The sequence below is a fragment of the Ischnura elegans genome, chromosome X, assembly GCF_921293095.1.
Source record: "Ischnura elegans chromosome X, ioIscEleg1.1, whole genome shotgun sequence".
Classification (NCBI taxonomy): Eukaryota; Metazoa; Arthropoda; class Insecta; order Odonata; family Coenagrionidae; genus Ischnura; species Ischnura elegans.
In genome coordinates, this window is record NC_060259.1 from 7385067 (window position 1) to 7399177 (window position 14111).

The 14111-nt window shown below is 38.3% G+C and overlaps 1 protein-coding gene across 4 annotated transcripts in view; it reads right to left on the reverse strand.

The window, feature by feature from the left end:
- Positions 1 to 14111, reverse strand: part of LOC124171875 (putative tyrosine-protein kinase Wsck) — a 170413-nt gene that overhangs the window by 103337 nt on the left and 52965 nt on the right. For 3 of the 4 annotated variants that reach the window (XM_046551258.1, XM_046551256.1, XM_046551254.1), the window contains exons 5-9: positions 11773 to 12075; positions 11425 to 11684; positions 8503 to 8698; positions 3864 to 4036; positions 457 to 670 (exon numbers count right to left, since the gene is read on the reverse strand). In XM_046551258.1, the coding sequence (XP_046407214.1) occupies positions 457 to 670; positions 3864 to 4036; positions 8503 to 8698; positions 11425 to 11684; positions 11773 to 12075 (1146 nt within the window). The remainder of the gene's footprint in view (positions 1 to 456; positions 671 to 3863; positions 4037 to 8502; positions 8699 to 11424; positions 11685 to 11772; positions 12076 to 14111) is intronic. The other variant, XM_046551255.1, reaches the window with a different exon arrangement.

A 14111-nucleotide genomic window follows, 5' to 3' on the forward strand; every position in this document is an offset into this window, starting at 1 on the left:
GTCAAAAACAGAGCGTCTGCAATTCTATGTCGCGAAATATTACGTCAGATACAGGCAACGGGTTAATTATAGGCCCTTCATTTTCAGGCACTCCCAGTAATGCCTCAAGCATGTGCCACTGTTGGGACTCGTGGCTGCTAATCTCTGGACTTTCACAATTTGAGCATTAGACATGAGACTAATGTCAGACAAAGACATCTGGGAGCACCACCAAAATGGTACTCATAAATTTTTTTTCAATTTTAACTGCAAAACTGAGTGGTACCAGGGGGTGGGGTCGGTGTAACACACAGAAAGCATGCATTTTGTTCCAAATTACACACCGATAGGTTTTCTCTGACCATAAGTAATGGGCTAAGTTGTGGATGGTTAGCCATTTTGCATAGCACCACCTGGTTTGGCCCACCCCAATGCAGCACCACCTCAAAATTCCTTTACTGCTTGGTATTTACTCACCCATTACATAGTGTATGGTGACTGGAATGGGTGTCCCCCGCTGGCGTACTGTTCCCTTCACAACTGAACCATACTTTCCCTGGCCTATCACTTCTGATCTTATCTCAAGAAAATTTTTAGGAATGTTCCAAACTCTTTTTTTCAAATTATCATAATGGTTAATAGGGCCTTCATCTTCTGCAATGTAGGCATCATGAATGTAGCCACTGGATTCCTGAAGATAAAGAAGTCATTCATCAGATATCTACGCCTTAATATCATCCTTTATACTAAAAATAAAGACCTATTCATCTCCTCCTCCTTAAATTAGAGAAGACGAGAGCCAAAAGCAATTTAATAATTAACCTGTGTATTTGTCAAGAGTGAAAAGAAGAATCAAGACCAATGAGTACAAATTTGAAAACAAAAAATTGTTCGGACAAACAAGTGTTTGATGAAATTACACACATTAAATTCATAAGAATACAGTAGTGCATCCCTCACATGTTTTTGCTTTCAGTAATTGCAACTAAGCAAGTTATATCGTCATTTTCCTTTCAGATAAATCAGTAAAATCATCACAGTAAAATACTTTGCTACCTTCACCATTAAAAAAATCTATTAATCAGAAAAGAGGAAGATATAAAAGTCTACTTACCTGAAAAGTTCACTAACTACACACATAACAACCTTTAATATTTGAAGAAAGGATATGTTGGTACTGTTCCTGGCATCAATTACTGGTCCTGGTTCTTAATTGAGTTTTCTGTTTCTTATATTTCAAAAGATAGAAATGATTTTTATCATGTTAATAAGAAAATTAGCAAAACAACATAAGACTTATGTCAGCCTATTCTCATTACGAAGTGGATCAACAGCATCAATTAACTTTGATATCTTTAAGAGCGACACGGAGAACATATATTGGAGCCTCACTATATTTCCAGGCCCGACAGAAGTGATAAATTAAGAGAGATGGTTTGCCGAATAGATATATATTCGAATTTGTTTTTCCCCCTAACCATAAAGGATTTCAATAAATGCTAGCCGTAATTTCCTTAGACCACTACCTTTTTATTTGTAAATGGCTGGTGCCCCAGCACCCCCTGCCACACACCTTTTAGGCGCCTTGTGGGGTATTATGTAGATGTTGATGTAGAACTTAAAAAAAATTATAAGGCTAGCAACACCCGGGCACAAATTGTCCTACCTGTGTATGTTTCTTCTCTTCGTTTATAATTTTGTGAAAAACATTATTCAAAGGAGGGATAGTTCGAAACACCGTCACTCAATCAATCCCGATCAAATGGTACCATTGAATTCAAAAGTATTGCAATGAATTGAGCTACTTCCACCACAGTTCAGAAATGGAGTTTGGTATTTTCTACAGAACCAGTAGGATGGAAATTGAACAACATTCCTATCTCCCTCAGTATTTTTTACTACTACATGATCAAAGGGAAATTTATAAGGGACATATGCAATGTTTTATACCACATGAACTGTGCAGCTCGTGCTGGATAATAATTACTCCTCCAAAGCTTCAATTTACTTTCTCTCATAAATTGTAAGATCTGTCGAAGTATATTTTCTAACAAAATGCTGTAGCCTTTTGATGAGAAATAATGAAAGTAAAGTGTATAAAAGATCTGCCATAATATCACTGCAGATAATGCCACTGCATGTTAAAATTCAGTTTGGTTTAGTGGCATCAGAAGACCAGAAGAAGAAGGAATTAATAAATTTTAGCTGAAATATCCTCTACTATCTTACAGTGATTATTAAAGGTATCTATTGATCATAAATGTGTGATTCTGATAAAAAACATCATTCATAGTATGCTAGAAAAGAAAAAGTGCAATACATTGGCTACCCCAACTGCATTAACACATTCAAAGCGGGCCGGATTTTCCCGAACGTCGTCAGAATCGGCCGAAAAAATAAGAAAGAAAAATGGAGAGAGGTTTTCATGCCATATCTTCCGTTCAAATACTGCTATTCACAAACGGCGCACACGGGTCGAAAGAGGAAGGCTTGCTGAAGGCCATGCACTTAATCGGAAGACTCGGAAGTGGATATTGGTCACGTACGGAGGTGGAGAAAGGTCCGACCGGCAGAGCACGTCAATTGACATATCTCGGCTTGGCAATTGACAATTGACGTGCTCCGTGCTGAATGTGTTTAACAAACAAACCACTGTGCTACTAAATAATGAATTGTAGCAATGAATGGCAACTAAAAGGCATTTTACATGAATGTCAATGCATAAAATATATTTCTGATGATGTTATGATAGCTTTACATTCTGCGTTGTTTCCTTAGGGAACTGCTAGGTATCCTTATTGCTCTACTTCGGAATTTGGCCAATGGTTGGCGTATTGCTTGTCTGGATTCTCAAATAGAAAATACCAACTAAATTTCTAAACTGCAATGAACGTGGCACTGCTCGTTGGAATACTTTTGAATTCAACTGTACTTTCAAGCTTCATCAATTACAGTCAAAATTGCTATAAATTATTATTATCACTATCATCATTATCACTGGTTGTTAACGAAATATGCTTATTTGGTTTCAAAGAAAATTAACCCAAAATAATAATTTTCAGGCAAATACGAAGAGTAAAAGAAAAGAGATTGTAAGAACTTGAAAATTCATTTATTTAGCAACGCCACATAATTCATCCAAGCCTTCTATTTTCAGTTTAAGTATTTTCACCAATCCCAATGCAAAGATCCAAAGAATAAAACCAACATATTCCTGATACATATGTACAGTCCACTCCAGTCTTGCACAAATTGCCACAAATTGAGATGCAACTGCTGCAGAATGCGGATCCATAATCAGTGAGCCCCATACCTCACCGCAACACTTTCAAAAGAGGAGCACGGGAATGCCAATGGGAAGGCATCACGCATGCAGTGATGCCATCGCGCAGTAGCGGCTATAGGAAACCAGGACCTTGGCCTTGAGTAGTAACGGCATTTAACATGCCCAAGTGCACCAAAATCTCAGATGCCCTTGGGCCTTATTCAACCGTATGCGAGGCCACGGCAATAATTGCACATTTGCTATGTGAAATATACAATTAAAGATCGTAAGTAACATTTCTCTGAATTTACCAATGATTAACCATTGAAGAATCTTCCAATTTTAATCAAGAGTTTTTTCCCACCACTGATCATCATCTACAATGCTAGAGAAGACGTCCAAGTAAAATGGAAACATTACTTTTCAGGTAGTCAATAAAATAATTCCGCTTTAAGAAAGGGAACCTATAAAATGCAAATATATTCGTGCTTTTGCGTCCGATTATATTTTTTGTAAAAAGATTGCAGAAAACTTCGAAGGACCGTGAGCTAATCCGCAACCCGGATAAACCGCAGCCGGATAATCGAGAGTGTGTTGTATTAAAATTCAATCCACTCACCACCTCAGCCATTGGCCCATGAAGCGAGAGCTCTTGATGTTCTGATGCTGTTCCCCTCCTCCTCTCAAGCTTGCGTCTCAACAAAAAGTACCCAACAATGGACAGTAGCAGAAAGAGCCCAAATATTCCAATTGCAATGGAGAGGCCCACGACGACTCCTGAATCAGATTCTTCTGAGGACAGCAATATAACGATAAAAAATATAAAACAGGAGTACATTCAAAATCACAACAAACTTTAAGCAAAATTCAAACAAATAGATAAAAGAATCCTTTACTAAAACATAGTACAGTAAACTCTCGATTTTACGAAGTCAGTGGGACCGGAAAATTGGCACTTCGTAAAATCGAGTATCGTTATTTCAAACCTTTTTCATAAGTCACGGAAAAATGTTCCCTTTTGTTTCCTCCACCCTTTTTTGTCTTTAGTGGCCTTATTTAATGTTTTATGTGGTTATTCACGGTAGAATTCTTAGAAAAGGCTTTTTTGTTATCGATTTATGCTATGAAAGATCATTAAATAACTATACCACCATAAAATTCCCATTTCTTGTAAATACTTCAATATCAACGATCGCTTAAGAAATTCCCGACCAGTTTAGAAAACGTCATGAAATAATGAATTGCAAAGTTTATTATAAGAATTTAATGTTATAAATTTGTGGTTAGGAGCGAATAGCAACTATTAAGTATGCGTAAGATGCATATTTGTTACCAACACCCACAGAATTTTAGAGCCAGCCAGCCAAACCATACTCTAAGGGCCTAACCAACATGTCGCCCCCTATCACCCAGTGACGAGAAAAAAAAAGGAAAACGAGGGCCTTAACCCGTTTCCAAAATAACCTTCGTAAGTTAATATTTCGAGTTACTCCGTATTTTCAGCTGAATGTGCTATCTTTTCAATGAGTTATTTTCATTGAGATTCCATTACGATCATAAAATACGTAGGATATGATTATCTTCTGGCAAATATTTGAAGTAAATTCTGTTTGAGTTCTCTGTCCGGCTACTGTGCTCCATCATCTTTGCAGACGTTTCTATGAAAGACTTTAATCTTCATCAGGACCATATTCTTCATACAGGGTGTGAGGTGCTATGTTCATATACAGTAAACTCTCGATTATACGAAGTCAGTGGGACCGGGAAATTGGCACTTCGTAAAATCGAGTTTCGTAATTTCAAACCTTTTTCATAAGTCACGAAAAAATGTTCGCTTTTGTTTCTTCCACTATTTTTCGTCTTTAGTGGCCTTATTTAAATGTTTTCGGTGGTTATTCACCGTAGAATTCTTAGAAAAGGCTTTTTGTTATCGATTTATGCTGTGAAAGATCCTCGGTGGCGGCGGGGTAACGTTCTCGCCTGCCAAACAAGAGGTCGCAGGTTCGAGTCCCGCCTGGGTAGGTTTCCCCGGTCCAGGGCATGGTCGTTTGTGTACGTTTACTTGTTACATTTGTTGAACTCCCCGGTGTAAAATGGCCAATGAGAGCTGTATCCCGTGGTTTGATAATAAAATAAAAAATAAAATAAAAATACCACCATAAATTTCCCATTTCTTGTACATACTTCAATATCAACGATCGCTTAAGAAATTCCTGACCAGTTTAGAAAACGTTATCAAATAATGAATTGCAAAGTTTATTATAAGAATTTAATGTTATGAATTTGTGGTCAAGAGCAAATAGAAACTATTAAGTAAGCGTAAGATAGATATTTGTTTCCAGGACCCACGGAAATATTAGCGGCAGCCGGCCTAACCATACTGTAAGGGCCTGACCGCCATTTATGTCACCCTCTATCGCTCAGTGACGATGAAAAAAAGAATAACGAGGGCCTTAACCCGTTTCCAAAATAACCTTTGTAAGTTAATATTTCGAGTTACTCCGTATTTTCAGCTGAATGTGCTATCTTTTCAATTAGTTGTTTTCATTGAGATTCAGTCACGATCATAAATTACGTAGGATATCTTCTGGCGAATATTTGAAGTAAATTCTGTTTGAGTTCTCTGTCCGGCTACTGTGCTCCATGATCTTTGCAGACGTTTCTATGAAAGACTTTAATCTTCATCAGGACCATATTCTTCATACCGGGTGTGAGGTGCTATGCTCATATAGTATGTCTCTCTTCTTTTATGCCGACAGGAGCAAGGTTCCAACCGGAAAACGACAGGAGAAACATCTCCCATTATCGGAGAAATAAAGAGAAACGTTATTATCCACATTGATTGTATTCCTACAAGAGACGTTTCATCATTTCTCAACGTGTGTGAAGTATTGGTTCACTTGCGTGAATTCCCAAAAATGACACGCAAAAACCTGTACCTTCACCTCATTTAGTTTTCGTGTCCCTTCCTCCGTCGTATTGAAAGTTATGCAACGGATCATTGGCATAGAGAAAAGATGTTCTTAGTTTTAGCACTAAAAAATAGTCCCGCCATAATCGTAAATAAATATAGTGTGGAAAGAGCAAAGAAAATAATTTCAATTGAAAAGTCAGCAGAGAAGAAGAGAGAGAATTATAAGCACGGCACCATTTCCCCGATAGTGGAAGCTAATTCTTCAGCCTCTCTCCAGTTAAAAACTAACCACAGTTTCCGGTAAAGATGAACCATGCCTTTCTCCACAGTTTGGAGAACGTTTCCAGTGGGTGGGGTGAATAAGAGTGGGATGGGGATTGTCTGAGGTAAGAAGTGTGGTCAGCATAACGAGTGGTGAAGTGGGAAGGAGAAGGAAGGGTGGGGAAAGGGCCTTCAGCTCTGCCTCAGTCTACATTTGGGGGCTGTATTTTTTTACGACGCACCGTCACCTTAGGGAGGGAGTGAATGGGAAGTGCTGGGAAAGGAGGGTTTTGGGATGCGTAAGGTGGGTGTCAGCAAGATCGGCATAAGGCCACAGGAGGGAGTAAACAAAGACTCTGGAAAGAAAGATAGATTTCTCGGCATGGGAGAACGGGGAGGCGCGCAAGAAGAAAGTTCATGATTAGAGTTAGACATGAGTCTTCATTACGAGTAGCCAGAAAATAAATCGGTAGTAAATAGAGCCCAATACTTAAGATATTTAAGTTGTTTATTCAGGAAGGCTAATATATACACGAAAAGATATTACCCAAAAAAATCTGTTATTTTTTTGCTTTTTGCCCTTCTCCATCGCCGCTTCCACCATGGTCTCTCACTTGCATAAATGGGAATTAAAATGGGAATCTAAATCGTTAGCCAGATAAAAATATCTTATTGTTTGGAGGGCAGCGTATACTTCTTTTTTATTAGGTGAAATTACTTCCTCACTTTCATCTTTGTCGTCACTGCTATTATGACTAGTCCCGGCCGCTGCTTCTTCCGACGTAGGTGCAGGCGTCGCATTGACGTAAGCCTGGAGATCATTGTCCAGGTCAATATAATCGTTTAATGTTGCGCGCTGTGCTCTTCCTGCTTTTTCCAAGAAATTTTCAAAATCATCTTGTAAGCCTCTAATCTCCTCCGCGATTTCATCCGCTGCAGCTTCCTGAAGGTATAACGTCACGAATCAACCATAGCCGTGATATTATAGCAGTAGAATTTCTAGTAGGCTAGTTGTATCAATTACCAACCTCGAGAACATCCTCATGATGTGCTATCAAAGGGAATCCGTCTGATTTCCAGCAATTTGCGATTGTAGCGGAGGAAATCAAGTACGTCTTTGAACCGTATTTCTGCGATGAAAAATAAAATTTTATTAACTTGGCCATTTTAGCAAAGTAAACAAAATCGTTATTTCTCATCGCAGAAACACGGTTTAGAGACGTACTTGAATGCCTGATTGGCAGGAGTGCGATGCAAACAATCATTTTTGATGATGGCATTGATTGATAGATTTTCAAAATGCAGTCAGAGCAGTCACTTTTGGGGAGGGAGGCCCCTGCTCGGAGGGTCGAGGAGAGGGGCCAGCGAGGGTGAGCTCGTCGAGGAAAGGGTCCCGGATTGGGGACCCTTCGTAGTGCTTCGGCGAAAAGTAGGCAAGTAGTCTTCGAAGTATGTTCACAGCAGCCTGCCTCACGAACGTACCAGGTACATTCACAGCAGTGCAAAGGGTTAAGTAGGAGTGTACGAAATACCACGCACGACCTTCCTGACATGTTAAACTATGAAGTATTGTCAATGCGATGTTTACGAATAGGCACGTAATTAGGGGCATTATTTCAGTCACGATATTTTTACTGAACTCCTACTTCCCTTAAATTCCCTCCGTGAGGTTTTAGGCAAACCCTTTCTCTGCAAAATTGCACTACCATTTACGATTTCACACTTTTGATGGACCACAGTCGGAAGCGCTGATTTTTTTAGCTACTTACGCCAGCATAACTAGTTTCATTTACAAATATTTCGCCGTAGTTCGTATAAATGAATGCCATTTGCTCCTGGGGACCGAGCCGAGGTTCGTAATTTCAAAACATTTTGTATAATTGAAACTTCGTATAATCAAATAGCACCATGTATTTACCATAGGCTTTTCCCCGGGACCGCACTATCACTTCGTATAATCGAAACTTCGTAAAATCCTGCTTCGTATAATCGAGAGTTTACTGTAATATAATAATAATAAGTAATATTTTCTTAATCATTTTTTCAAGTAATAACAAGACAAAGCTATGACATCCATAACTACCTGTCATATCATCTGAAGAAGAGGATGACAGCTGATTCACTGCATAGGAAGGAATCGAATAGGCCACTTTGGTCACACCATTCAAGGAACTAACAATCCCCACAGCAAGACGAATGTTAGCAGCTTCTTGCAGTGGTGAGTTGTAGTAAGTACCATAAGTGCGGCCATCACCGACAACAAATTCATCCTGAATTTCCTAGAAATGAAAAGGAAAAAAATATGTGTTACCTGAACCAGTAATTGAAATTCTATTACAAAATACAGTAGAATCCTGATTTAACTTTTATCAGGGGCGACAAAATTTAAAACACTAAATGCGGAAAAACACTAAATGAGGAACAGCCATTTTTTTCAGGCTTTAGGGCCTTTAATGATTGTAATGGCTCTATATTAATAAATATATTTTTAAGTCACTAAAAGGTGCCACACGGTGGAGTAGCCAGGAATGTCGTTTGGGGGGTCCAATACGAGGGGGGTGTGGGGGAAAATTAAAAAAAAGGTTGGAAAATAGAGGTTTAGAGCTGATTTTGACACTTTTTATAATGGAAAAAAACTTCATTTTTCAAAGAAATCTTTCGTAAATATATGAACTTTCAACATTTTGTTTCCTCTAACAAAGAAGCAAAGTAATTTAGTTTTCATATTTCGGTGGGGGGAATTCCAGACCGCACCCCCCTCATCACTAGTGCCATATGAGGCAAAATAATTCATTGATTAAATGTTCTTATCCCACTAAGACGGTTTCATAACAATTTTCAGGAGAGAGCTACAAAAAATTGGGTAGTAAAATAAAGCAATGAGTGGATTATATTTTAAGAAAATTATTATACATATTAACTTAAAAGCATTTCCTCTCAGAATATTACAATGAACTTGATTCCATTTTTACACATTTTTCAGTGGCTTTGGTGAATTAAAAAAAACTTATTCCATGTCTAAGAGTGACATGTTGCTGACTACAACAAGTCTAAAATTATATAATATGCATAATTCCCCAAAAAAATCCTGATCATTGCATCATTATAGACAAGTGAAATAAAGAGACAGTAGAAGATCCTTAATCTTTAATTCTATATTCACTACGGAATATCTATTTAATGGAAGGTTATCTGGTATTTTGCCGACTTAATGTATTGTGTTGCCTCAGTAGATGAGGGCCAAATGAGCCTTAAAAAATCCTCACATTTTGCACATATTGGATTCTGAGATCATCCAAAATAGGAGTATCTTATTTTGAGTATGCATACAAGTCAAAGGCGATTGAAATCGATGGTAACACCAGATTTGTTGTCATATATCCACAGCCTCATGCACGTTAAATGGAGCCAGGAGAAGTTGCTTATTCAGCGCGCTGATCACCTTGACTCTAACCTTGTTTCTCGCCTGTTATTAATAAAACATGGTTGAACCTTGAGTAACAATCAGCTAACTCTGCGCAGTGAAACGATTTTATCTTCAACAGAACTTGAGCCAATGTGAAAAATTGTCACTGCCTCTAGAGTTTGGCAATTTTGTTGGAGTTACGATGTCGAAGTCAACCACCAAGGAATGCCTACTGGATTTTCGTATTTTTCCGTGCTCATCAATTTTACCATAATTATGCAGTGTTTTTTCAGGTGCGAGCTATTTGTCTCAGTCTCCCTTATCTCCCCTACGCTTTATCTTTATTTTTCTGACGGGAGCGTGTCCGTCTAGATGGTGAGTAAGGTGTAAGTTGAGCAGCAGAACTCTTTCATCGACGTCGGGCATAGAAAAGAAATCCTCCCAGGAAAGGTCATTCCATTCCGTTTCAAATCTGATATAAGTCCAGTTTAGCAAAATCTCAAAAACATATTTCAGGCATTTAAACTACCAGACCGGCTGTTGTTGGGCCGGTACACTGTGGCCAACATCGCAAGGAGGAGAAGTGATGGGAAGGTGAGGGAGCGTGATGTCACGATTGGGAATGCAGGCTATATACCCTACACGCGCTTTAGCATTTTAACGATCATCCGTTGCAAAATTCCTGAAAAGTGAAGATATTGGGCACACAAAATGATTTTAGACATGTAAAATATAGTTTTGCGATTAACTAAGGCATCTTATAGCCTTGAATGCAAGGAAAAAGTTACATAAACCAAGATAAGGAGATAAGCGATTGTCATTGTAGCTTAGTATTGTAACTCAAATATTATACATATATAGCTCCTTTTGCATCCAATATCGCATGAGTGTGAACCCATGCTCAGAAAATCTGAAACACGGATAAACCACAGCCGGATAACTATAATCGGGAGTCTGCTGTAATTTGAATCTTTTGAAGAGATTGAACCTCCACTGGGGGAAGGTCAGAGCATAGCATAGGATAGCAACTACATAGCAGATTTCACTCCTTTGGCACATCCCTCCGACATTTTTCTCCACTCCGAAATCACATAATCACTAGCTTCGAAGGAAAATATCAAATTACACTAGAACAATCAAAATGTGTTACATCCCTCCCTTTTTCCGCCTACCTGCTTCAGTGCTCCCCGTATCTGGATGCCTACTGCTATGTGAGTCACCTATTGGACCAAAAGGAGTCTAACAACACCGTTTGGCAATTGGAGGACATGCATGGGATTCAAAAAATAATGAGACTAACATGATGAATTTCTGACCGTATTCCGGCATTTTGAGCTCTTATGGATTGTCTCCAAGCTTTCTAGGTGCAACAAGGCTAAACCAATGTTCAACACTGCCCAAAAAGCACTATTTTTAAAGAAACAAGCATAGCATGAGCACATTCAAATAAGACGAGACAGACTGGAAAAGCAAACTGCATACATAAATCACATAGTTTACCCGCCTTTGCCTTGAAAGCAATTATATAAAAACTTGCAAGATCAGAAGGGTGAAATTTAAAATTTCTACTAAAAGTAAGAATAATAAAATAAAATTTACCAGTGGAGTTAAGTCGGCAGCAATGTAGTATGGAATTTCATTTTGGTCAACACAATTTTCAGTACCCACTTGTTCACCACAGTGAGCTCGGCTCCAGGATTCTAAATTCTTAGCATCAAAGGATACTAAACTTGAGGCATCTATAACAACTATTCGGTAAAATGTAACTGGCCCAAAATTATTCATCATAGGCTTGATCTTTACAGTAATTTTGTCTTTATCAGTCTTAATTATCTTTGGAGCTTCAGGTACATCAGGATCTAAAAGTGAAACAATAAAAAATGAGTAGCACCACACAAGAGACAGAATATTCCGCACCTAAACACTTAACATACAAGCATCACTCACCACCAATAACAGTCCAAAACAGCTGTGAAATCATTGCACCAACACCTTCACTGGAAACTGCTTGCAAAGAAATATTATATTGCGTCCCAGGATGGAAGCCAAACAAATCAGCTCTTGATGTTGTATTTGAGTAATTCCACTCCATTGGAGAGTTGAGAGGAAAAGTTGCATATGTTTTTACATAGCTAGCAGATATCATGTAATGAATAATAATGCCATCATAGACTTTTGGCGGACTCCAAGACAGTAAGACACTATTGGTAGTGACATTCTGAATACTCATGGTAGCAGGAGCCCCTGGAACTATTCACACTTCATATAAGAATACAAAGAAATACCAAAGATAATTTATATAAAATTAATACAGTAGATTCCGGTTAATTGGGACATATCGGGACTTATGCACTTTGCCCCAATTAAGCGGCTGCCCCAATTAGGCGAACTATCCTGTAGGCATAAACAAGCGTTGAAATAACAGGAGGAAGGCTAAACAATGTTTTTAATGCAACATTAGTTCATTAAACTCTTCATTTGATTAATACATCAGCGATTTTAGTTAATTTATCATCATTTTTAAGAATTATAACATTTTTGTTAAAAATATTTTTCAGTCTCGGGCGACGCTGAATGGATGTCTTTTACTAAGTCCTATTAAAGAAAAGTCCTATCTTCTTGCGGATCGTATAACAACAAGAGCTTTCAAAATAGGGCAAGGATAGGAACACTTGTGAAAAATAAGAGTAAATCAAAGGAGGAAAATAAAAAAAAATAGAATTCTGAAAACAAAAAAATTTGATTTCGTCGCGAGTATAGAGTCATTGTCGCCAACTCATGCGGCATAATAAAGCGGCATGCTGTCCCAATTAAGCGGAAAATACGCTGGGATATTCCTCTGTTGGGTTCTGTTCTTCAAGATCTGTCCCAATTAAGCGGCTGCCCCAAGTAACCGGTGGACCCATTAAACGGAATCTACTGTACCTCCATTTAGCTCTGTAAACAGAACTTTTTAAAAATTAAAGTCTTCTAATCAGTAAGGGTAGGGAGACAATACAAGCAACAAAATATTTCCTTCTGAGATACTATACTCCCAACTGAGATATACACTATAATCTGAGATACAGTGGAACCTCGTTAAAGCGAGTACGGGCTATAGCGACACCCCCGCTATAACGAGAGATAGCCGATGCACCGTCAATTGACCCTATAATAAGCGTGTTAAAAAATTCGTTTTTACGAGACCCTTTCGGTGTTGGCTCTCACCATAGCGAGGGTTTCACCGCCGGAAGACTTTCATCAAGACTCCTTAACCTCTGTAATTGCTAGCGATCTGTTAGAAATGAAGTTAATGGAGTGCTCAGTCTCAAATTTATGTGGTAAACTGTCGTTCGATAAATATAATGATTGACGAAACAATGCTTTGCATGATTTTTATTCAGTGGGGCGCTTATAAATTGTTTGAATAGTTAGTCGTTATTTGAGTAAGGAAATTTAGTGATGCAAAAAAACATCGCCTTTCGTCTGGATTTATGCTTACGTTTATCGGATAGATGTTTATCTGTCGCCACACCACTCCTATTCCTGTATATCTGTTCGCTACAGGTATATTGGCTATTATTTGCTCCATCTCCGGTAAAGCGGCAATTCGCTATAGCGAGTGTTTATTAGTGTACCGTGGGGTGTCGTTATATCGAGGTTGCACTGTATATAGATACTCCCAACATTATAATAATGAGCTATGTACAGTGACTTTCAAAAGTTTTTGGAAAAGTTTGTGGTGCCACTTCCGCTCCTCGAGAAATTTTAGTTTTCCTTACTCTTTTTGTTTTCCTTGGTCACTCACCGAAAATATTTCGTTTGCCTACAAAGATAAATGCACTCAGAGGGAGTACATAGTTACTTGCAAATTGACCAATCTGTTTTGATTTATATCAGATTTAATGATTATTTCGTGTGCATTTACTGTGTACTTGCCCTGGTTTTCACTGTTGATTAGTATTGTCCGTATTATAATACATCACCTGTAAGTAGTTGTGGTAGACTAATGGAGTAAACGTGTGGTGACTGAGGTGGTGGAGATAGTGAGATCGAGTCCTGGACGTGGAAAAATTGGTCATTTTTTTTTTTCAAGTCGTTCACTCGTTTTGTATTTCTCTAAAGACTTCAAATCACTTTAAATTCTCTGCAACAGCATCGTATAATTTTTTAAATTATCAAGTCACATAAAAGTTAAGAATGGGGCAGTTGTGGTCTTATCCTTTTTAACTCCTCAACACCATCATGTGTACCCAGTATGCGCTCTTTAAATTTTGTATGCCGCCATCATGCGTACCCAGTAAGCT